Here is a 26362-nt window from a genome sequence, read left to right on the forward strand (position 1 = left end):
CTGGTCTTTGCTACCAGGATTCAGCAGCCTTCTCTTTCCACTCCTGTGGTCCCCTTTCTCCTACTGCTGAATTCCTCCCTGACCTTCATTTTGCAGAAGGGCACAGACCAACTTTGCTTCATTCTCCAAACTTCACCACTATACATTCCCTCCCACAGCTTTTCAGCTACCTTTTTAGTATATTCTTCCCTATTAGAATATAAGCTCCTTGAAGGTAGGATCTATCCTTTTTTTGCTTGCATTTCTGTCCCCTGCATTTAACAGAATTTGTAGCACATAGTAAGAACTTAATAAATGCTTATTGTTATTATTACAGAGCATATATAGAGTATGATAGAGTACAAATATATAGCATTGATTTTGATGCTCCTTTATCTTTTACAAAAATGTTCTAGATAACAAACCTGTCATTTTGACTTCATCTAAGTCTTGTTTTAGTTCTTCCATGCTTGTCAATGTGATTTTGTATTTACATACATACATACATATATATGGCAGAGATAGGCAACATAGTATTAAATAACTTAAAATAATATCTATTATTTGATAGTTTCTATACATCTTGAGTTGTATTTGGGATATGCAAAGGAATTGTCCACTCAACAAAGGAGGTAAAGCTTCTTACTCTAAGAAGAGCTAATGATTAAGAGAATCAGTAAAGATTTCGTTTAGGAAAATATGCACAGAAATTACAAACATCAAATCCAAATTCTATTCACTTCCACATTTGAAACAATAGAATATTCCAAAATAATGTATTTTTCTTATTCTATGTAGATCAAATTTTTTAAGTTGAAAAAAGTCATGTGACTTTGAATTGTATAAAGGAAGTGAAAAAGAAGCCTGGATTTGAAGTGGATAGGCTGCGCCAGGGAATACCAGGTCAGTTACCTTCTTTCAGTGTAGTTGGCAGATTGCTTTTATTGGGAAATTGTAGCTATTACTTGTAGCACTTGAGTTAATTGCTATATTTGCAATTTTATAAACATACTGAGGGCCAAGGCCTTCTGATAAGAGACCTGTTTATAAAAACTCTAAAATGACCCATGACATACTGTTCAGAGTAATGCTGTTGACAAAAATAAGCAGAGTGCAGGGGGTAGAAGAGATGGAATAGGAACAAGCTGGAATTATTTTCTTATTTGTGATTGCCTTGAAGTAATTCCATTCTGTTTTTCAGACCATAGTCTTCAAGGTAAGACTGCCTAGTTGTAAAAGCCTGCTGCTAGCCTGGTTTATTTCCCACTGTGTATCGAGTTCTTCTTACGAATACATGCTAAAATTCACTACTGCATAGACACTACAGAAAAAGCTTATGCACTACCCAATTAATTCTGCTATATTTTAAAAGGAGCTCTCACTGTATGTAATACTCCTTAAACATCGTGTTTAACAGAAGAAACCCTTCCTTAACTTTGCAGTCCAACTGTTCTTGGTGGTGGTGGTGGTAGTGGTGTTGGTTTGGTAATTACAGGAGAGAAGCATAAGGGATAAAAGATCATAAGAGTCCAAATTTGGTGTGAAGTAGATAGAGGTTTGGTTTGGTTTATTTGACAAGTTTGGTAAACAGAAAATGAAGTTTCTTTCTTGAATTATCTCCTTTGTGTTCTCACTACTGCAATATCTAATAAAGGTCCCCATTAGAGTAAGTTTAGATAACTAAAAATGTGAGAATAAATCTTCCTGCCACTAATTTTTATAGCCCTTCCAAGCTACTCTAAATCCTGTTGCCAGATATATTTTCTCTGCCCATATTAATTCTCAGCTCAAAACGATCTAATAGCTTTCTATCATCTATGTAATTAAGTACAAGTTCCTTAGTCTGACATTCAGTGCCCTGTAGCATCATGTTACCTTTTCAATATACTTTTCATATGGCACTCCTTTGTGCCTTAGCTGATGAAGTTTATTACTTCTATATTGGTTCCTTACAAAAGATGATGGATGTAAAGTTAGGAAGTCTTTTATACCTAGGTGAGACCTTGCCCTTTAATTATATAAACAGAAGGACTGGAACCATAGTTTATGTCTAGCACTAGTACAGTTCAAAAGCAAAATGGTTCTTTGCATAGACGTTCTCTTACCTCTGCAGGTTGGTAGAGGGCTGCTCCATTGGCCATTGCTCCGACACTGGGCTCTTGCTGCACCCTGAAGGAGATAACCTGTGCTACAGGTGAAGTTTACTACATCATTCAAGTTGAATTCACTGCCATTTGTCAGTCCATGAGCAGGATTGCCAGGATGTCCACATGTGATTGCTGTGAGATAGCACATGATATGTGAAATATCACCTCATTGAGATGATTCAGTCAATTAGACAGGCAACATCCTATTTTGGACAGATTATTGTCAGGAAGTCAGGAGTCAGCAGTCAGGAAGGTTTGAGTTCAAATTCTACCTCAGATACTTACCATCAGGATGGCCCAGGGCAAATGGTCAACATATGACACATACGTACTATTAATGATGCATTTTTACTCATGGTTGAATAGCCAATTTATAACATAAATCTCCTTAAACTGAATAGGTAATAAAAGTAAGGGCCCTTTAAAATTCTTTCCTAATTGTGATGTTTTAGATATTTTCTCAGAGGCACTATAGCTCATTTCAGTTCAGTCTATAACAGAAGCTCATTTACACTGGTGATATGTCTCTTTTCAACTCATTATATGGATGAAAAGTATACTGGTGTTTTGAATCCTCAATTATTATTGGATTCATTGTGAAAATATTTTTCCCTCTAATAGTGTAATTTTCTTGATAATTTCTATATTAGGACATTGAGGAATGCAGAGGAAATGTCAATATACAAGATATAAAATGAAGTTTTCTAAAAAATATAACAGCAATAAAATATTTGAAAGTTTAGATTATTGGTCTTCTCAACAGTCATATTCCAGTCAAATTTAACCACTATTTTTGATCTTATTTCTCTTAACAGATGCTCCTTCTTTCTCAAAGTAAAGATCTTACACTCTGAACTTGTTAAATCCATCATCAGTTAATCATCATGTACCCTAGTTATATATTCACATTCTCATTCTCTCTCTCTGTCTCTCTCTCTCTCTCTCTGTCTCTCTAACCACTAGAATTCAATTTTATAAAAAATAAATTAGAAAGTGTAAAAATTCTATTTTTACATCAAGGAGGGTATATAATGCAGTCTAACAATGAAGGACAGTATTTATTTGAATACTGGTCAAGGGTAAAAGACAATTACTGAGTATAATTGAATTGTACTTATTAAAAAGTGAGTGGTCTATTTTGTTTAAGTTTCTGTTGTCTTGATAGGACACAGGACACAAAAATAAAGTCCAAAAATGTAGAAGAAGAGTAGAGCAAATATACAAATTGAGAAATCTATAAAAGATATCGCACTAGAGAATTTTACATTCAAGTAATTGACTTTTTCCACCTTGCTTATTCTAACATGAGGATTATAAAATGAAATAAGCAACAAAATTTATTATGGAATCACTCAAGAAAAGTGACGGTCAAACAATACAAAAAAGAATCCCTAGAACTGCAATTCCTTCTTTTCTTTCCTAATGAGATGACATTCAGATTTGTTCTATTTTCACAAGGTTAAAGCACTTCTATATTATGAGCACTTCACCTATCTATGAATCCATGATGGTATCTATATGAGTAGCTCCTTCTACCTATGCATTCCACCTAGGAAGTCTCATCTTGTTAGATTCTCATTTTGTATTTGCATAAATCCTCCATGGAGTGTCACCTCATTTTCTACTCACACATATCCTCATGAATGTTACTCATTATGAGTATGAAAAAGAAAGATCAAAGTAGGTAAAAAATATTTTTCCAATGAGAATTGAATAGTTATTTACTTACGGACACAAACAGGAGTCTGTCCAGACCACTTATGATCCTGTAGGCATATCCTGACAGATGTTCCAACGAGCCTAAATCCAGGATTACATTGATAGACCACAGTGTCACGATAACTGAAGCCATCTCCACTAATATGACCATTTACAATTGGATCTGGAGACCCACAGTGACCAGCTATAAGGAGACAAATGAAAATAATTAAAAAAGAAAATGACAGAATATCATTGGCTCTTGCCTCCCACGAAAGTATTTAATTCATCATTTATTTTATTCCATAGTAAGATCATATGGTCCATTCAAGGATAAAGCTTTGCAAGTACCACAGTCAAAAAGCCTAGCCTCTCTCCATATACAACATTTTGGGAGGTAAAGATTGGTAGTCAACCTACTTCTCTCCTGTACCTTTCTGTACCTATCAACTTTGTACTTCCTACACAGTTTAACTTCTTAAGTACAGGTACTGTTTCCTGTTTGTCTTTGTATCTTTAGGAAGGAGCACATTGTCTGGAACCTGGGAAGACATTTGATAAATGCTTATTGAATTGATTGATTTGAACACACACACACACACACACACACACACACACACACACATATCTCAAAGTCTCCTTATAAAAATAGATCCCAGTCTCAGTTAATTTGTTCACTGTTAAAATTAGATAGTTCTTCACTTCATTAAGTAGATGAAGAGGAAAAGTTAGTTAATTAATTTATATACTGTAAAGAATTTTCAAGTCAAATTTAGAGTGAATGATTAAGTACCTTATACTATAGAGTTATTACATTAACCTATCAGGAACAAGTAAATAAGGTTCAGATTTTGTGAAAAAACACTGATAACTGATTTCCTCTGGTGACTTTTAGAATGTTCTCATTTCTGCTAATTCAGTGGAACCATCACATTCTTTTAATCTTATGGAGATCTTGCTGTTTTTAATTGTTTCACAGAACCTGAGTCAGAAGGTATTTCAGAGGCCATATATTTCAACTTTATCTTAAAAACAATTCATGTTTGCAAAGACTTTTTAAAGTTTGTAAGACATTTTACATACATAATCTCATTTGAGTGTAGCAAAGATTCTATTAGGTATTAATGACATTATTACCCCTGATAAATACAAAGAAACTGAGGCACAAAGAGACAGAGTGATACAGCTAGTGTCAGACATGAGATGTATATCCTGATCCATTTATTCAAAGCCCAGCATTATATCCACTATCACACTTCTTCCATACCCAAGAACCTTGTCTATACTATCTAGGTCATCAAGACTTTGAATGAAGATATTGAGGAAAAGAAACCATTTCTATCTGACATCATTATACTTTGGGACAACTGGGTTAGAAAGTACAATTATTTTTATGCAGTTACATTTTATATATTTTATACAATTACATTTAAATATTGATATATTTAAAACAGAGATAAACAGTTCTTCAAAAACTTGCCACAACAGAAACTCATTTAATCTGTAAACCACAGTTCATCTCCTAAATGTCTCGCTAGAACCTCAAACTCAGGTTGTCATAAACTGAAAACACTGTGATCCACTCCCAGCCCCTTTCCATCCCTGAGCCCAAGACACAATTCCTGAATTCTCAATTTCTGTTATATGTAGAAAATACTTATCTGCTGCTCATCCATTCTTTAAAGTTCTAAGTCAGACTCCTCCATATCTCTTACTTGCCAAAGTTGCCAAGTTCTATGTTTTCATGAACAGTTTTTTTCATCCATCCTGTTCTTTCCATTCCCACTGCTGAGTAGCTCTGTTCTATTATTTTTAGGTTTCCTCTAAAGTTACAACCCACTCGACGTATCACCAACAGATTAATTTGCCAAAAGCACAACCCTCACTCACCATATTTATCTTGCTTTCAGTTACTCTATTATTGATGCTTCATTCTCTAGTAAATTTGGGGCTATATTCTTCATTCAGACATTAAATGCCCTCTATGTTCTGGCTCTAACCTATATATCTAGACTTATGCCCCACTATGGTCGTTAAGTATGCTCTATACATTAGCTGAATCTGACTTGCTGTTCTTTCACAAAGATGCCCTGTCCAAATAAAATATTGTTTTCTTCAATAAGCAACCTCCTCCACCCACCCCCACCCCCACAATATACACACACTTTGGTCCACTTAAACCATTTTTAACCATTCTTCTGGGCCCCATAGCTTTTTGTATCACCTTAGTGGGATTTATCCCATTCTTTTTCCTATGCCAGTTAGAAATGGTTTTGACTTCTATGGATTACCCCTGATAACTCCTTCACAAATTCTGAGATTCTTTGAATATGGTTTATATACTATACTTATTCTGAAATAGATTTTTAGGAACTGTAGAGCAGTGATTGGATTTTGTGTCCTTCCTCAATACTAAGCACCTCCCAACTTAGCCATCCTCAGTAATATCATAATTATCTCTGTCACTGAATTATCTTTTAGTTGGTTTGGATGAAGGAGAAAGAGATGCATAATAAGTTGTACTACTTCCACTTAGCTTCAATATGGGGTCTCAGGAAACTAGATCCTAGTGAGTCACATTTATTAAGAATATGGCATTCTGTTCTTAAGTGGGAAGGCTCTTCTCAATTTGAAATTAATACCCTTAGTAAAAAAAAGAGATTCCATTTTTAAAATTAAAAAAATATTTTTTCAAAAAAACCACTTAATTATAGAACTCAAATTTTAGAAGGAACTAGTCAAACCTGCACACATAATGTTTTTTGATGCTCTTTACTTTTTCTTGCATTATGGCACTAACTCTAACCCCAAATCTTCCATTGTGACAACCTAGTATAGTTAATTACAATAAATCACCTTGAGCCATTTCTAAAAATGTATGCCTCATTTCATACTCCTAGTCTAGTACCTCTTTGCCAAGAGGCACAAGGCATGATTCACTATCAGTCTTCTGAATTCATGATTAGTTTCTGTTCTGAAGTCATTCATGTTGTTTTAAAAGAAGAAAAATTTTCCACTGATCCTCAAAATTAGAAAAGACCTTATAAAGATCTTCAGTGGCACCTAATTACTTCTAATAGAAAAATACAAAATTCTTAAACTAGCATTTAAAGTCTTCAGCAATGTAGCTCTCATTTACCTCTCCTGTTATTTTATGTTCCTTTTTTTGCCTTATTTTCTCCTACTGGCAAGTTAGCCCACCAAATATTCCACTGTGGTAACACACAATCTGTTTGCTCCATGTCTTTCTATAGGCATGGTTCCCCTTCTTTACAATGTGCTCCCTCCCATCTCTAAGTCCTAAAATGTCTAACTTTCTTCAAAGCATAGCTTAGTTGCTATTTATAAGGCCTTTCTCTATATACAAGTTCTTAATATTCTTCTTGAAAATGCTTCATATGAACTTGTTTATATCTAGTTTCATTTATCTCTCTGTGGATATGGTATATCCTCTCATTTATAAATTCCTTCAGAACAGGGGCTTGTTTGATTTTTTTGCCTTTGAATCTCAAGTGTCTTACATATTGTAGACAAAATAAAAGTTGATTTTATTATTACTGAAGAGCAGGAGTGGAAAACTACTATATGATGGGAAGTAATGGGTAAGGCTTAAAAACATCTCTCTCTCTCTCTCTTTCTCTCTCTCTCTCTCTCTCTCTTTCTCTCTCTCTCTCTCCCTCCCTCCCCTCCCTCCCTCCTCTGTTTCTTTAGCACCCTTTTAGAAAATGGATCAAGAAGCAGTTCCAGACATAACTCATAGTTTTTATCTTATGGTGCTCCCTGTCTCTGTCTCTCACCTTCCCTCTCCCTCCCTCTTTTTCCCCTTTCTCTCTTCTTTCTTTCCTAACTCTTTTTTCTCTCCCTTCCTCTCTCCTTTCCTTTTTCTTCTCTCCCTTCCTCTCTCCTTTCCTTTTTCTTCTACTCCACTTTATGACAAGTTGGTCACAACCAGTCCTAGGAAAGGAAATGTAATGCCACCTTATTTGCAGGGGTATTTGTGTGTCACATCTTTAGAATTACTGTTAAGAATCGTGTTATCATTGCATGCTATTTTTAATGATTTTTTATCTGTAATTTGACTCGTACCCCAAAGGTACATATACTTACTAGTTCTCAAAGAATTAGTCAACATGTTTCTCCCTTTTTTTTTTTGAGCAAAACTGTCTTATATTTGTTGTGATTCTTTCTGGCAAGTGTGCTACTTCCCACTGTCTTGCAGTACCTCTAGTTAAAAAGTTCAGTGACCTTTAAAAGATCAGGGGGAGAAATGAAGTCATTATTTAACACAGTGCCTCTGTTCAACAAGTATTTGTAGAATGAATGAATCAGATTTTATAAAAGGTCTTATTTAATCAAGACAGGAAACTGCTCATTGGCACATTTTATGGAAACATGCTAATAATATTAGTTTCTCAGAAGTTTAAGGAAAATAATGATGAGAAGTGCTACTAAATTCTGCCTGACCACCACAAAAGAATTAATTGCTGATGTGGAAATGGTGAAACTTAAGAAAACATAAGAAAAATAACCAAGTTTTCTTGTAATTCATAATATTTAAGAAACAGAACCATAGCTATAGGCAGAGAAGTGTGCCCTGGAAAAGAAGAATCCAAAAATTCAGAGAAACCTAGGTATAATTCTATGTCAAAAATTCTGTCAGTTTGATTCAAGGGATGGAAAGCTCTCAAAAGCTAATGTATCAATATAACAAAAAGAACTTCCAATGAAGGAGAAAAGCAGAAGAATTTCAAGATGCCATTGTAGTTACTTGGGGAATTCTCAAGTTTAGATTTTTAAAGGATACAAATAAAGGATAGCAGGAGGGACATGATAAAGAAGAGTAAAAAACATACGCATGCCACAAACACAGATACCATCAACCAATCAAAGCCTCAGAATAAAATTAACTTATTGAAAATGGAGCTGGTAATAGAAAATGTTACATTTATGTTATACTTAGTCACAACTGAGAAAGGAGAAGAGTGGCACACCAGGGATGCCTACTACTTGGAAAAGAATTGGTAATGTTAACTAATAAGAGAAAGAATGAAGATCTAATGGACTCTGATTTTCCTTTCTATCCTGTAGAAGAGGGAGTTCAGCTAAAATTTTTATTTTCTTGTTTCAAGGGTGTAGAACTTTTATCAAATGGTTGAATTCACAGAGAAATGGATTATTTGATATAAGTAGCCCTTTAGTGCAATGGCAAAACCATATTTTAACATAACATACATTTTAAGCAAGGGAGTCTTACTTTTGAAGAGAGGTCAGAAAGACCTCCAAGTTCTTTTCAAACATTTTATCAGAGTTTGACCAAAAGTTGGAAAGGATGAATTAGAAAAAATTGCACATCAAATCCAAAGATTCAAGCTAATATGACAAAAAATGAAAATAACAAGTGTTGGAGAGGATATGGGAAAACTGGGACACTAATGCACAGTTAGTGTTGTTGTGAACTGATTGAACCGTTGGAGAGCAATTTGGAACTATGCCCAAAGGGCTATAAAACTGTGCATATCTTTTGATGCAACAACATCACTGTTATGTCAATATTCCAAAGAGATAAAAAAAGGAGGAGTAAAGGACCTACTTGTGCAAAAATATTCATAGCAGCGCTTTCTTGTGGTGACTAAGAAATTGAGGGGATGTCCATCAATTAAGGAATAGCAGAACAAGTTGTAGTATATGATTGAGATGGAATATTATTGTTTTATAAGAAATGACAAGAAGGATGCTTTCAGAAAAACCTGGAAAGACTTACATGAAATAATACAAAGTTAAGTGAGCAAAACCAGGAGAACACTATATACAGTAACAACAATATTGTATGATGTAGACACATGAATGACTTAGCTGTTCTCAGCAATACAAGCATCTATGACAATCCCTAAGGATTCATGATGAAACATGCTAACCATTAAAAAAAATTATCCATGTATGAAAATGGTACACATTTAACAAAACTTAATTTACAATGGTTATTAAGCACCCACTAAGTTCAAGACACCAGGGAAATGAAGATTTTCATATATATACATATATATATATATATATATATACAAACACATACACACACATATATACGTATATTATATATATACGCACACACATATACATATACGTATACATATATGTGCATGTATGTATATACGCCCTAACCTTAAGAAACTTACACTTGATCTAATGTAACAATCCATACGCCACTTATGCATGAAATTTATATTCTTTTGCAGAAGACAGATTTAATAAATTTTTAAGGTGAATGGAGGTTTAACTTCATATCTTCTGTTTTCTTCTTTTCATTATGATATAGTGAGTGAATCAATCTTCATGTATTATTTAATGACTATTCATGATTTAGCAAGTATTAAGTTAGTAGAAATTCCATTAAGAATGAGCAGAAACAAAAAAAAAAAAAGGAAGGTAGATCTGTTAACTGTAAAAAATGAGGAAAAAATAAAGCCTCTCTAAATTTCAATACAAAAATACAAAGTTAATTCAAATAAAATGGCCCTAAGTTTCTGATGAGCACTACTCAATGAACCCATATCCCTGGGTACTTAAATCTGATTGGCCTCAATTCAAACAAAGCCCATTAAATGCTTTATACTGGCAGTTCTAAAGGCAAAAATATTCAATACATGAGGAATCAAGGGACTTGCACCGCTTGAGAAGTGCCAATAAGAGAATTGTGCTATTTCTGCAAAAAGGAAAACTCTCAAAATGAGAATTAATTGCATATGACCTATTTTACTCTCAGATCATTTAAGTTAATGGATTTAATACTCATATAAATCTGGACTAGTAGAACTGCTTGACCAACTAGCCAAAAAAAATGAGAAACAAGGCCTTAAGATAGTAAATTAATATAGTTGTCCAATTTAACCAATTTAGGCACAAAATTCACTAAGGAAGTTGTTATTGTACTTTTTCCATAAAATACATCTTTAACTGCCAAAAAATTGCTGAATTTCATTGCAGTTCAAGGGTAAATTAGCAATTATATTATTTCCAGTCTTTTAGATCTCAATATCAGTCTTAAAATTAACACTCACTGGTCTCCATGATGAAAGTAGGTATTCTTGAACAAAGGAGTAATATGCCTAATGTTATAGAAAGGATAAGTAAACACCTTGAGCACCCTGTGATATCTTGAGCAAAGGTAGTTCTTTTGAATTCTCTACTAGGTCACAAAGGTATCCTTATCATATATATCATTAAACCAGATCAAAGAAAACAAAACAAAGAAATACCAACTCCTTAATAAAATTTAGAATTATGGAGTCTTAAAGTTGGAAGTGACCTCAAAGACCATCTAAATCATCTTGTACCTGAACATTAAGGAATGCTGTCTATGATACCCCTGATTGGTGCCCATCCATTCTCTATTTGGCCACCCCCAGTAACGATGCCCTCATTTCCCATAAAGGCAACTTATTATACTTTTGGTACAGCTATAATGTTTAGAAAGTTGTTTTTTCTTATATTGACCTAAAAATTGCTTTTCTATAACCTCTATCCATTGGTTATTATTATACCCTTCAAGTGTGTAGGGTGGGTTCAGGAAGGACCAGTACCAGTACCAGTACCTTTGGTGTGATGGCTTCTGAGCCCTTTTCAGGGCTCTCCCACCTTTGGTGTCCACCTGTTCCACCTAACTCTCACCTGTGGCTCCAAGAAGCTGCAGCATGTGCAGTGTCCACACCCTGGCAAACCATCTGGGCAGATAGGCCAAACCAGGTTGAGGGTAACCAAGGGTTCTCAAACCCATCGGTGAGTTAGAGGGGTGTCTACCCAAGCATGTGAAGACTTCATCTGGTGGAATGGGCAGATGAGAACAGTTGGTTCCAATGACCATGAAGGTAAATGGAGCAGGTGATGTGGAGTGATTAGAGTTTGGTTAGATACTGAAGACACCAAGGTCATCCACTGCATGCTGAGCCATCATAGTCATCTTGACTCTGTCCTGCCACTAGACTATGATGACTCTGGAGGAGAGAGTGAAGGTGACAACTTCATGCAAGTCTGCCTCGCTTAAATCCAATTTATGCATGAATCAAAAGACATCACCCATATCATTTTATTATTATGCCTCAAAGTTCTGTGGTGAAAGGCAAGTGATGAAGCGGCAGGTGTGGATACACTGGGAGCTGTAGTCACAACCCTGCACACAGGTGGCCCAGGTCAAAGGGTTGTTTCTCAGTGGAGGCAGCAGTGAGACTTGGCAGCCCCCTGGGTGTCTGAGCAGCCTTTTAAGGATCACACTACTCACCTCCTGGTGTGAGGAAGGGGGCAAGAAAAGGTGCCCTAAACATTGCCTGCTTACCCAACCCTGGGCTGATTACCATGGCAGGCCAGGAACGCCACTATGTGGTTGAAACACAAAAAAATGTACAAAAACATCTGCAAAGATGATTCCACTCACCACTGGCACATGGAACATGGGTACACTAATAGACAACACAAAATCCAGTAGACCTGAAAGAAGAACTGCTCTTCTTGGAAGAGAACTCAACTGGTATCGCATCCAAATAGTATCCCTGAGTAAAACAAGGTTGGCAACTGAAGGCCAGCTTACTGAGATTGGAGCAGGATACACCTTTTTCTGGAGTGGGTGCAGTAAAGGGGAGTGCTGTCAAGCTGGCATGAGTTTTGTAATCAAAATCAATCTAATCAGCAAGCTGGCATGCCTGTCAAAAGGAGTGAATGACAGTCTCATAACAATGCAATTGTCATTTGCAGTAAAATGCCATGCCACCATCATCAGTGCCTATGCTCCCACCATGACAAGCTCTGATGAAATCAAAGAAAAATTTTATGAAGACCTAGAGACCCTTATTATCAATGTGCAAAAGAGGACAAGCTTATAATTCTGGGTAACTTTAATGCTAGAGTAGGCTCAGACTACCAGACTTGGTAAGGAGCCATAGGGAGGAATGGAGTTAGAAAGAGCAACAGCAGTGGTCATTTACTGCTGAAAACTTGTGTATCACATGACCTTCTCATCACAAACACTGTCTTCCATTTACCTAAACACAATAAAACCTCACGGATGCACCCTCACAGCAAACACTGTCATCTAATAGATTATGTGACTGCAACGAGAAGAGACAGACAAGATGTGAGAGTGACAAAGGCAATGTGTGGTGCAGAGTGCTGAACTGATCACAGACTTATCCTTTCTAAGCTAAATATTCGCATTCATCAAAAGTGCCGCTCCCAAGGCAAAATGAGTACCAGAAGAATTAATATCACCAAATTAGAGTTCTCTGAGCATGAACAGCTTACTGCTGACTTGGAGGGAAAGTTGAGCCAACACACAGTTGGCAAAAGTGGGAGCAGAAAAAGAGTGGGCAGTGTTCAGAGATTTGGTGTATAGCACTGCATTTACTCATCTGGGTCAGAACATTCACAAACACCAATACTGGTTTGATGAAAATGATGGGGAAATTCAGAAACTGCTAAATGAAAAACGAGAACTCCACAGGATTTACCTGCAGGATAATTCATTCACCTCTAAGAAGGCAGCATTTAATTCCATGAAAAGCAAAGTACAAGCAAAGCTTAGAGAGATGCAATATTCCTGGCTCAGTAAGAAGGCAGATGAAATTCAGTTTTATGTTGATAGTAACAATTCAAAGTTCTTTTATGATTCCCTGAAAGCTATTTATGGACCAAAAACCTACAGTGCATCACAACCACTCAGTGCTGACGGAGCCACATTGATTAGTGATAAGGACATGATCCTACAGAGATGGGCTGAGCACTTCCATAATGTTCTCAACAGACCATCATCACTTAATACTGAGGCCATTGACCCATTACCTCAGGTTGAAGTCAATCCCTCCTTAGCTGAACTTCCAACTGAAGAAGAGGTTTTGAGGGCCATTAGGCTCCTCTCATGTGGCAAAGCACCTGGTGCTGATTCTATTCCAGCTGAGATTTACAAGGTAGGGGGACCATTGCTCATATAAAAGCTGACTGAAATTTTCCAGGTTATATGGCAAGAGGAGGTTATTGCCCTGGAGTTCAAGAATGCCTCCATTATCCATCTCTATAAGGGTAAAGGGAATAGGTTGTCCTGTGACAATCACAGGGGGATCTCTCTCTTAGTCACTGCTGGCAAAATTCTTGCTAGAGTGCTCCTTAATAGGCTGTTCCTTCACATAGAAGATGGTCATATACCTGAGAGTCAGTGTGGCTTTAGAAAGGGCTGAGGAACAGTCGATATAGTGTTTGCTGCCTGACAACTCCAGGAGAAATGCCAGGCACAGAACAGAGGTCTGTATACAACATTTGTAGATCTGACTAAGGCCTTTGACACTGTTAGTTATGAGGGCTTATGGGAAATTATGTCAAAATTTGGTTTCCCCGAGAAGTTCATCAATATTATACATCAATTTCATGATGGCATGTTTGCCTGGGTTCTGGATAATGGACAGAGTTCTCATGCTTTCCCAGTTACCAATGGAGTGAAACAGGGCTGTGTGCTTGCTCTCATGCTTTTTAGCATAATGTTTTCAGCCATGTTGACAAATGTTTTCATTGAGGATAAACACGGCATCAAGGTCAACTACCACACTGATGGTAAGTTCTTCAATTTGAAAAGGCTACAAGCTAAGACCAAAGTGGAGGGAGTGTTAGTGCATGATTTTCTGTTTGCAGATGATTGTACACTCAATGTAGCCTCTGAAGCTGAGATGCAAGAAGATATGGATCAATTCTCTGCTGCCTGTGCTAATTTTGGCCTAATAATTAACACCGAAAAAAGCACAGATGCTCCATCAGCCATCACCACACCATCGATATGTGGAACCATCAATTACAATAAATGGAGAAGTTCTGAATGCTGTGGATAAGTTCATTTACCTTGGTAGTGTACTTTCCAGGGATGTACACATTGACAATGAGGTTGATGCATGCATTGCCAGAGCTAGTTCAGTGTTTGGGAGGCTCCAAAGAAAAAAGTGTGGGAAAGAAGAGGTATTAGACGGATTACCAAATTGAAGCTCTACAGAGCTATTGTGCTGACTTCATTGTTGTATGCCTGTGAAACATGGACAGTCTACCTGCGCCATGCCAGGAAATTGAATCACTTCCATTTGAACCGTCTTAGGAGGATTCTGAGGATCACCAGACACTGAAGTCCTTGCTGGAGCTGGAATAGTATTCAAACTATGCTTCAGAGAGCACAACTCCGATGGGCTGGCCACATTGTTAGATTGCCAAATGTATGCTTCCCAAAGACTATTTTATGGAGAACTTGTGTGGGGTAGGCAGTCACACCGTGGGCAGAAGAAATGATACAAGAACACTCTCAAGGTCTCTCTCAGGAACTTTGGATTTGACTGTGCAACAGGGGAGACACTGGCACAGGACCACTCAGCATGGTGTGCCCAAATAAGAAAAGGTGCTGGGCTCTTTGAGCAAAGCAGAATTGAGACAGCACAAAGTAAACACAGGATGTGCAAATTTGGGATATTCATCCCACTATCTGTGCCTAACCTGTGGTAGAGCATTCTGAGTTCGTATTGGTCTGATCAGCCATAGTCAGACACACTGAAATTTCACTTTATAATGGTGATTTCATTTTGGTCCTCTTCAAGACCAAGAAGGATAACAATATCATTAGAAAGAAGAAAGAAATCAATAAACATTTATCAATTGGCTACTATGTGCCAGATACTATCCTAAGAACTGAGAATATGAAGAAAGGCAAAAGATAGTCCATGGTCCAAAGGAGTCAATGGGAGAAACAACATACAAATAATGTGTGTGTGTGGGTGTGGAAATAATCCATAGAGGGAAAACATTAAGGCATTAAAGGAAATGAGCAAAGGTTTCTGGTAAAGGGTGAGATTTTGTTTGGGACCTGAAAGAAGCCAGAATACAAAGATGACAAGGGAGCTAATCAAAATATTCTGAGTTAGGAGATGAAATGTCTTTTTTCAAGAATTAGTCAGAAGGCTAGTGTCACTGAATCAAAGAGTACACAGACAGAAGGGAAATAACATGTGTAAGAAGACTGGAAAGGCATGAAGGGGTCAGGTTGTTATATCATCCCCTACTATCCTTACCATAATTCTTAATTAGACTCCTATTAAGACTGACTGGATATAGGCAGATTTTCCTAACTTTCTACATAATAATATTATGTAACATACAAAATTGATTTTATTTATTTTTCTTTTAAAAAATATAAAACCAAGAATGTGGTTTAATCAAAATACATCTATGAAACTTATTTTTTTATGACAAATACAATTTACTTTGTATTTGTTATGTATTTTCACTGACATATAAATATAAACATATACGTATATCTATACATGGATATATATGGATATGTTATCTCTCCCAATATAAAGTACATACTTTGAATATGGGGGTTATTTCATTTTTGATATTTAGTTAATCAACAAGCCAATGTATCAAGAACTTTGGTATGTCTAACATACAAAGAAATGAAAAAATATTCTGGGCTTTTGATGAGTTTACATTCTATTGGAGGAGAAAATATGTAAATATCAAGGCATGCAAGATAAGCAGAATAGGTGATCAGTACTAAGAGAAGTCAGGTTCTTAACAGATGGGGTGAACAGGAAAATCCTCTCTTAGAAAGTGAGACTTTAACTGAGTCTTAAAAAAAGTCAGGGAAACCAAGAAGCAGAGGTGAGAGGACAGAACATTCCTGGAATAGGATCAAGCCATTGCAAAGGTGAGGAGATAGGAGATGGAATGTTTTGTTGAAAGAACTGCAAGTGGGCTTGTGTAACTGGATCTTAGAGTTAATGGAAAGCAGTATCTTTGTATAGTCCACATGTGGCATATTTCCTGGCACAAAGTGGAATGTCTGGCATAGTATATCTTACATTTGCATTGAAATGTATAGTTTATAATGTTCTCACTTATATAATCTCATTTGATCCTCACAATCCTATTAAATAGGCAAGGAAATATTATTATTCACATTTCAAAGTTGAGAAAACTGGAACTTGGGTAAAGTGATTTTTTCAAGGTTGCAAAACTTCTAACAACAGTGATAGGACCCACATCTTTTAATCCTTAATCCAGAGATTTTATAATGATGCAGAAATAATAAATATATGCATTTATTAAGTACTTTGTGATGGAGCATGATTATATTAGACATTGGTTACTGCCAACAAAATAAGATATATATATATATATGTATATATAAATTATTAGCCCTAGCATTTAATAATCTCTACAATCCTATTTCAATCAACCTTTCTAGCCTTAAATCACTGATCTTTTAATGTACTCTATGTTTCTGTTAAAGTGGACTACTTACTGTTCTCTATTCTCGTTTTTTCTCCCTGACCTCTGTACCTTTGCTCATTTCATTATCCATGACTGGAATGGACTCCCTAACATGTGTTAAGGTCCATTCCTTCTCTCAAGAACAAATTCATGTACTTCTTCCTCCATAAAGTTTTCCTTGAATCCTTCAGCGGACAATGATTCCTCCCTCCTTGAGTAATAATGATTATCTACTCTTCTTCCAAACTTCCTTCTTTCTGTCAAAAGGCACTACCATTCATCCTATCTCCCAGGTCTGTAATTTCAGTTATATTTTGACTCTTTCACTTTCCTTATCCTTATATAATCAATCAATTGCCAACTTTTTCCATTTTATTACCACAGTATCTTTCTAATTCAGCTCACCTCTCTATTCATACAAGTTCAAAATTAGTTAAAGTCCTCCCCAACTCTGACCTGGATGATCACAATAGATTCCTATTTGGTCTCCCTTGCCTCTCGTCTTTCCACACTACAATTCATTCTCCATGCTGCTAACAAAATGATTTTCCTAAAGCACAGATTTCTCCATCTCAATAAAATTCAGGGGGTCCCTGCTCTTATAACTCTGCCTCAACCTATTATCTCCCCCTCTCCCTCCTTCCCATCTTCTCTTTCCTCTATTTCTCGTCCCCTTCCCCTATCCCTCTCCCTACTTCACACACATGTATGTATGTAGGTATGTGTTTATGTGTTTTACACATAAAAACACCTACACATATGCATACACATTACCCTACTGGCATTAGCCAAACTAGACTTCTCTCCATCTGACTCCTTTCCTGGACTTCATAATCTCTAGAATCTCTTCATTTTGGAAGATTAAGTCAATTCTGAAACTCACATTTTTTTCAGCAACCCTTGTCCCTGGGGCTTCTCACTTCCCCTGATTGAAAATGGTGGACATTGGAGTAGTCCTCCTGGATCCTCCACTATTCAAGGCAGATGCCCAGGGAATTCATTTCATTTTCCAAGTGGCTACTTACTTGGACTTCATGAACTCCAGAAACTCATTATTATACAAGATAAAATAAACTTGGAAACTGTCATCTCCTTAGATCATTTCCTACCAGAGTTGTAAGACTTCATCATGTCCACTGACCCTCCCTCTTTTCAGCTCTTTTTAGTGTGTTGTTTTTCCCCATTAGATTGTCTTATGCCTTTCCTTGTATCCCAGTGCCTACAGCAGTGGGGAATGGACAGTCCCAAGGCCACATGTGACCCTCTAGGTCATCAAGTTGAGCCCTTGACTGAACTCAAACTTCACAGAATGTATTGTTCCCCAACCCTGGGCCCTAGCACATAGTTGATGCAAAAAATATTTATTGACTCTTACTCTGCTTGTTCCTCACACACTAAATCTCTCATTTCCAAACTTTCATAATGGCCATTGTATGCTTAGAAAAGTACCCTCCCTCGGCTTCTTTCCCATAATCCCTCTCTTCCTTTAAAATATTGTTCACATACCACCTTCAGTGAGTTTTCTTGATCTCCCTACCTATTCACCCTCCCCCCTAAACTACCTTGTATTTAAATGCTTGGGTATTTATTTACTACTTATTCTCTTTATATTTATTCTGCAAATATATACATATGTATTTTTCGTCTATCAGAATGCACGATTTTTTAGAAAAGGATTATTTCCTTTAATGTATTTGAACTTCCAGTGCCTAAAACAGCACTCAGCATATAGTAGTTGCTTAATAAATGCTTGTTAATTGGTTGATAACTAATCACATAGTGGTTTAAGGCTTCTGAAACATTCCTCATATTAACCATGTGAAATAGGCAGTATAAACATTATTATTCTAAATTTACTAATAAGGAAACTAAGAATGAAAGAGATTATGTGATTTGCCTAAAATAATGTAGCCAATATATGACCCAAAATATTTTCTAAATAGAGGATCCTCTGGACAAATCTCAAAGACTTGGGAAGAAATTTAGTCTTTTCCTCTCTATGATATTGTAAGTTCCTTGAAATTAGGGTTCTGATCATATTTATCTTATTAAAGATACATAGCACCACAGCCCACATTTAATAATATTTGTTGAATCAAATTACATTTGTATACATCTAATGCCTGGCTGATATATGCTGATTATGTTAGTCCCACAATTTATCTTTCATGATTCCCTTGGGAATGTTTTCTTACCTTTCTCTTACTCTTCCAGTGATTCCTGCTTCAACTGAACACTCAAGAATTTTTTCACATTATGCATCTATCTACCATAACCCCATCTCTGATATTTAAATCTCTTCATATCTCCTATCTTTCCAGCTCTTTTGCACTAGTCACCTCTACACTCAATCACTGGCCTCCCTGGTATCCCTTTTTACCTCTGCCTCAGTTACCCTGGCTTCTTTCAAGACTCAGCTCAAATTCCACCTTCTGGATTGTGTCTGTCCTAGTTTTGCAACTGCTAATGCTTTGCACTCTCAGATTAGGTGACATTTATTCTTCATATGTCTTGTACATATCTTTTTTTTGCCATTAAAATTTCAGGCCATTGTGGTCAGTAACTGTTTTTAACCTTTCTTTGTATCCATAGTGCTTTGCATAAGGCTTGGCCCATAGGAAATGCTCAATAATGTTTTTTGATTGATTGATCAGGTTCTAATTTGTGTTGTTTCTTTCACATAGAAATCTTTAAATGAATGTTCAATGAATTGATAAATGGATTAATAAATGAATATTTAAATAATTTGAGTCTTAAGATTAGACATCATTCATAACAGGAAGATGATAAATGTTGGAGAAGATGTGGGAGAGATGGAACACTAATTCTTTGTTGGTGGACCTGTGATCTGATCTAACCATTTTGGAGAGCAATCTGGAACTATGCCAAAAGAACTATAAAAATGTGCATACTCTTTGACCCTGCAATAACACTTCTAGGGCTGTATCCCAAAGACATTATAATAATGGGAAAAGGACCCACATGTACAAAAATAATTATAGCAGCTCTTTTTGTGGTGGCCAAGAACTGGAAATCAAGGGGATACCCATCAATAGGGAAATTGCTGAACAAGTTGTGGTATATGAATGAAATGTAATACTATTGTGCTATAAGAAATGAAGAACAGGTGGTCTTCAGAAAAACCTGGAAAGATTTATATGGACTGATGCTGAGTGAAGTGAGCAGAATCAGGAGAACATTATACACAATAACAGCCACAGTGTGTGAGGACCGTTTCTAAAAGACTTAGCCCTTCACAGAAATGCAAGGACCTAAAACATTTCCAAAGGACTCTTGATGCAAAATGTCATTCATATGTAGAGAAAGAACTATAGAGTCGGAACTCAGAATGAAGCAGACTATATTTTATTTTGTTATATTTTGTTTTGTTTTGTGTTTTTCTCACAGATTCTTCCATTCGTGGTAATTCTTCCATGCTACATGACTAATGTGAAAATGTGTTTAATGAAATTGTATGTTTGGAACCTGTATAAGATTGCATGCTATCTTGGGGAGTGAAGAGAAAGTGAGGGGGGAATTTAAAATTTATGGAAATGATTGTTGAAAACTGAAAACAAATGATTTTTTCAAAAATTAAAGGTCATTTTTCCCATGGCGATAACAGACAGTTATCAACAAAGCTTCAGATCTGTATACTATTATGAAGACAGAGTCATAAAACACGGATTATGTGCATATCATTGGTTATCCCTGTGATACCAAAGAGACCCAGGACTTGGTCCATCACTATGCAAACAGAAAAATTTCATAGGACATAAGTGAATTTGATGTCACAAAGTGATCATTGAATCAGTCAAACTATAAATATTTATTAAGTGCCTACTATATTTTAGACTCAGTACTATCCCCTGGGAATATAAATGAAAAGAATGAAAAAAAATCCCTCCTCATTGGAGTTTATAGTCTTATGGGACAGGCAGCATAAACAGAGTGTCCCAACAGTCTCTGTGTGGTTTTTAACTATTAGGTTATTCAAGCATAAAACTACACTAAGACTATTAGGACTCTGAATATAAATATATATATATTATTCAATATTCACATAATAATAAATAAATAAATACATGGATAAATAGTTACATAGAAGGGTGTTGAGGAAGACGAACACTAGCAATTGGGAAAGAGGGATCAAGAAAGATTTCACCCAAAAGACAGTTCTTATGCTACGTCTTAATGAAAAGGACTGAGGTAGAGATAAAGAGGAAGTACATTCCAGGATGTAGGATGTAGGATGGCCAGTGAAAAAGAACAGAGAAGTGAAATGGGAAAGGGAAATGGGAAGTCACTGGATTTAAATAAAGTATGGAAATCACACAGTCATATCCTAGATTAAGTTAAATTACTTTAGCAGCCAGGTGAAGGATGGATTGGAGTAGTGAAAGTATTTAAAAAAGGAGACTGATCTAGACAAGAATTGCCAAGGCCCTGAAGCAGTAGTAGCTGTGTGAGTAGAGAGAAAAGAGCTAGTTAAAAAGGTAGAAATGTCAAAATTGGTAAATGATTAGTTAAGTGAAATTGTTGTTGTTTAGTCATTTTCCAGCTTGACTCTTCATGATGCCATTTGATATTAGAGAGGTTTACCATTACCATCTCCAGCTCATTTACAGATGAGGAAACTGGGGCAAACAAAGTTAAGTGACTTGCTCAGGATCACATAGTAAGGGCCTGAATCCAAATTTGAATTCAAGTCCTCTAGACTCCAGGACCAGTGCTCTATCCATTTTGCCATCTAGTTGCCCCTAAATGAAGTAAGGGAGGGTGAAAATTCAAAGGTAATGTCAAGCTTATGAGCCTGGAATAATAGAAGAATGGTCGAGCTTTGGGTAGAAAAAAATGAGTTGATCATCTGGTTCAAAAGGCTGATTGTTCAGATGAAAAAAGTGAATCCCACATTAATGAAGTGATTTGCCCAGTTTCACACAGGTAAAGTAACAGCTAGGTCCAAAGTACTTCATATCAATATTTTATGATATTTCTTTCTTGGAGGTGTGTAGCTGTCTGGTTTGTCACATTTCACTGTATCCACATTGCTTTCAGAATATTTGCTTATGTATCTCAATAGAATTGTGTTTTTTTAAAAATCTATAAAGCAAATATTTGACTTCTTTTTTGTTGTATAATTTTCAGTATTTATCACTGGGAATAGAATAATAAATGCTGTAAACATGTTGTGAGAGCAGGGAAATCAGAAATAGAGTATTTCTTTTTAAGCAATAACACTGTCCTCAGGCCAAAGACAAGGCCTGAGACAGTTTCGATGTGAAGCATTAAAACTCCATAGACAATTTAAAAATTCTTGTTAATAACTAGAAACAAAATTCCAGATGGCTTAGCCTCATGTTTGCACAAAACAAGTCACTAAAGGGATTGTTGGTTTAAACAGAAATGATTACATCTATACCCACATACCTATACCTGTAACCTATGTATTAATCAATGGAATGTACCACTCTTCTTTTTTTCTTTAATGACAAGATTAAGACTGTTTCAGGGAAAGAGTAATGGTTAAAAGCTTGATTTCTTTCACAAAGCCGTAACAGAGTTTTGCTACCTTCTGGTACTAATTGACAGTTATAGGGGGTAATGTGAGCTGCCAAATGTGCTGTGGGCTGCTCTGAACCTGGTGCAACAAGTTCTTCCTGTTGGTCTCTCAGTTTGTCTTAGGCTGGAAACGTGTTGCATTCTGTCATTTTGTGGCTTCTACTGCTCTATTTGTTTAAGGTCATTTTTAACAGATATTTTAAGGGCTTTAGTGGGAGAGCTTGAGCAGGTCCATACTTCTACTCTACCATTTTGGCTCTGCCCCCAAGCCATGCTTTAAAGAGTTCCAGGAGCTCTTGAAAACATGTATTCAGGAGACCAGAAAGATATGTCAATAGCCTCAGTTTTTAGTTTTCTAAGCCAATAGATGAAGATTCTAATAATTTCAAAGTAAAAATCAACCTAATTTGTATAGGGGAATGAGTTAGGCCCATATTCCTATAGTCTTCATTGACAATAGCAGTAAAGCATATTTCTGTAGGACAAAACAAATGACCCATACCTCAAGATTAATGCAAATATAGGATCTGTGCTGACTGAAGTCACTGCTTCCAGCTATTAACATACTACAATGAGATCTCTAAAGACATTCCTGACAAGGAGCTATATTAGGTTGCTGGGACTACTCTGGCTGTCATAAGAATATTTTACATTGAACATAAGGTTGCAAAGTTCACACAGAATTAAATATCCTTTTTCCACAAGAAGGCCTCGTTTCTGTTTCTCATTTTCCTTATTTTTATGAGTATTAAAGTTTTCCTTAGATCACTAAGGAGGAGAAACTTTCGATATGTAGACAAAATACCCCCACCTATGCTTTCTATAAGAAGAACAGAAAAATATCATCTTGAAACCAAATTATTCAGAACCATTCCACTTACCATTTCTGATATGGCAATGTCTTAGTGATATGATATTTACAAAGGGATTCATTATCCAATGAGTCATTTTAGTACTGCAAATGCAATTTTAGCACAAATACTATCAAAATAAAAAGTCTAATAAAGAAGAAAATATATTTTTGAGAAAAAATGCACCACAGAAATGAATGGCATCTTGAAAATTACATATTAAAGAGACAATGGATAACAGCTAATATTATTGCCAAATGCTGAAATAGTACAAATAATACCAAAAGCTTCCATCACTGGGGATCCAGATTTTAACTGTAAAACACTAATTTTAAGCTGTGTACTCTTTTGCATAATGAGAAACAACAATAGTATCCTCTGAATTTGTGGTCAGAGGGAACAGAGGTCAAATATTGGTTCTATCACTTTTTAACTGAAATGTTATTTCTATTAATATAGTACTCACATAAGTAACATAGAAACCTTAAGGGCATTTATTATAGAATCTCAGAATAGGAAGATCCTTTAGTCCAACTAATACCTAAGATTAGAAGATCTAGGTTCAACGCCAGATTGACTATTTGGGAGCTATGTGAGTTTGGTCAAATTACTTGTCCACTCTGGGACAATTTCCACATATGTAAAATTAAGGGAATAGAGGGAAAAAAACACTTAATTTCCCATCCAACCATAAATATCTATACTTTTATTATTTCAATTTGATGAACTAATTTCCCATTTATTTTATATATTAAAAATAGAGAAAAGATGGGAGAATGATAGGCAAAACAGGAAAACAAATAAAGATAGATAGTTTACTACCATAATGGAATTTCTAGCATATTGCCTCAACAATGGTGAAAAAAATGATCCAATCACTTAGAAATCAATATGACCTGGATTTAGTGCTCAAAAAATGTTTATTTAAAAACTTAAAGGTGAAGTCATATTATGAATTGGGGCACAATAAATGTAGAAAGTATACTGTGAGAGGTGACTTTTAAAATGAGAGTGTGAATGATTAATGTTTTCAATTTGTTCATGATCTCTTTTTAAATTTAATTTGAAGAACAAAAAACAGACATTCTTAAATTTACTTACCTAGACATCGAGTTTCTGTACCACTCCAAAGTCCATTTGCTAAGCATTCTCTGACATGCGAACCCACAAGAGTGTATCCTGTGTTGCAAGTAAATATGGCTGTTGCTCCATATATGGTTAATGTTCCAATCTTATTACCATTTGGTGGGAAAGACAGACCTCCACATGAGATAACTAAAGGAAGAAAAATAATACCCTATATGGATATATGGTCATCACAATATTCTTATATTTAAATTAATTAAACTTCCTAATTTATTTTTTATTCAAGAACCAAAGATAATGAATGTCATATTTTGTCAGATCAGTGGTCCATCCAGCCTAACATTATGAATAAAATAACAGCAATAAAGAATATTTTATAGGAGAAAAGGTTTATTTTTACAAACTGATGTATGACTACATCAAACTGTAAGAGATATATGGTCTTATATTTCTGGATTCACTCAATAACCATTGTAATTCTCTACCTGCTACTGCCTCTCTGTTGCTCCTCAAAATAAACACTGTGTGTGTGGGGGGGATTTGTGATATGTGTGTATGTACAAATACACATGTTTATATACAGAGGGTCCTCAAAATCTTGGTGTAGTTTAAAGGAATTAAAGTTATTAAAGTGTCAAAAGCTACACTAAAACTTTGGGGACACCCTGTATATTTTGTATTTATTTATTTGTATACACATAATTTCCCTCCAGGAAAATGTAAACTTCTAGAAAGCAAGGACTTCATTTTTATCTTTGAATCTTTGGTTCCTAGTAGAGTCCTTTTCATATTCTAGAGCAGACATTCAACTAGTGCTTATTAAGTTATTAATAAGCCACGTGTTTACCTTCTCTTTTTTTGAATGCATGCAAATACACACTTTATAGCTTTCCTTTTTGTGTCACACATTACAGATAACAAAATCATTCTCACAGCAGTTATATAATTTGAACCCTAAAACATTCCTAAGTGGTAGACAGGGATCTATTATACCTATTTGGTAGATGAATTGAATTCCTTACTAATTTACCAATGTTCATATGGCAGTTATATGGAGAAAGGGCCTAGGTGAGTTGATTCCTAGTTTGGAATTATTCCTACCTTTAATTGTTTAATTCAACATATACTACTTTTTAGGCTGTTTCATAAATTTGTTAACTACTATATGAATTCGTACTTCCTTTTATTTATCGTAAGCTTTCAAATTCCCTCTCATTCTAGTACATTGGGATCAGGTAAACAAGACTGGGTCTGGTGTTCTTTGTTATTTTATAACAATTGATTAGCCTGTATTTCAAGACAGAACAGATATAACTTTTTTTTTAAGTTTCTCATATTCTGTCTTTGATGCACTGTCAAGTACAAATGGTTCTCTTCCAAAGAAGCAAAAATAGGTAGCAGAAAAATTTCTTAGCATCCAGGCCCAGGTACATACAAGTCAATGAAATTTATTATACTTAAGTCATGGAGTAGAAATATGAAAAGAAAATATAATTAATCCATTAATGATTAATAAAGAAATGTTTGCTTGATTATGACTAAGTACTATAACGGCTCTCAAAAGTAAATGCCTGACTTTAAAAAAAATGAATGATCTAATTGGGAAAAAATTAAAACAAAAATTTAGATAGTGAAAGACATAATAAATATAGATAATTATAGAAGATATGACATGTGATTAGAAAAATTCCATCCTGTTCAAGTGAGACTAATGGTGGAAAATTACATATGAATGGATGGATGGAAAGACATGGA

General features: G+C 35.6%; 1 protein-coding gene across 1 annotated transcript in view; it reads right to left on the reverse strand.

Moving 5' to 3' along the window:
* CSMD1 (CUB and Sushi multiple domains 1) overlaps nucleotides 1–26362 on the reverse strand; it is a 2598423-nt gene that overhangs the window by 112217 nt on the left and 2459844 nt on the right. Inside the window, exons 52-54 of the mRNA XM_072634370.1 lie at nucleotides 24623–24796; nucleotides 3856–4029; nucleotides 2085–2258 (exon numbers count right to left, since the gene is read on the reverse strand). Of these exons, the coding sequence (XP_072490471.1) occupies nucleotides 2085–2258; nucleotides 3856–4029; nucleotides 24623–24796 (522 nt within the window). The remainder of the gene's footprint in view (nucleotides 1–2084; nucleotides 2259–3855; nucleotides 4030–24622; nucleotides 24797–26362) is intronic.

The sequence above is a fragment of the Notamacropus eugenii genome, chromosome 1 (genome assembly GCF_028372415.1).
Source record: "Notamacropus eugenii isolate mMacEug1 chromosome 1, mMacEug1.pri_v2, whole genome shotgun sequence".
NCBI lineage: Eukaryota > Metazoa > Chordata > Mammalia > Diprotodontia > Macropodidae > Notamacropus > Notamacropus eugenii.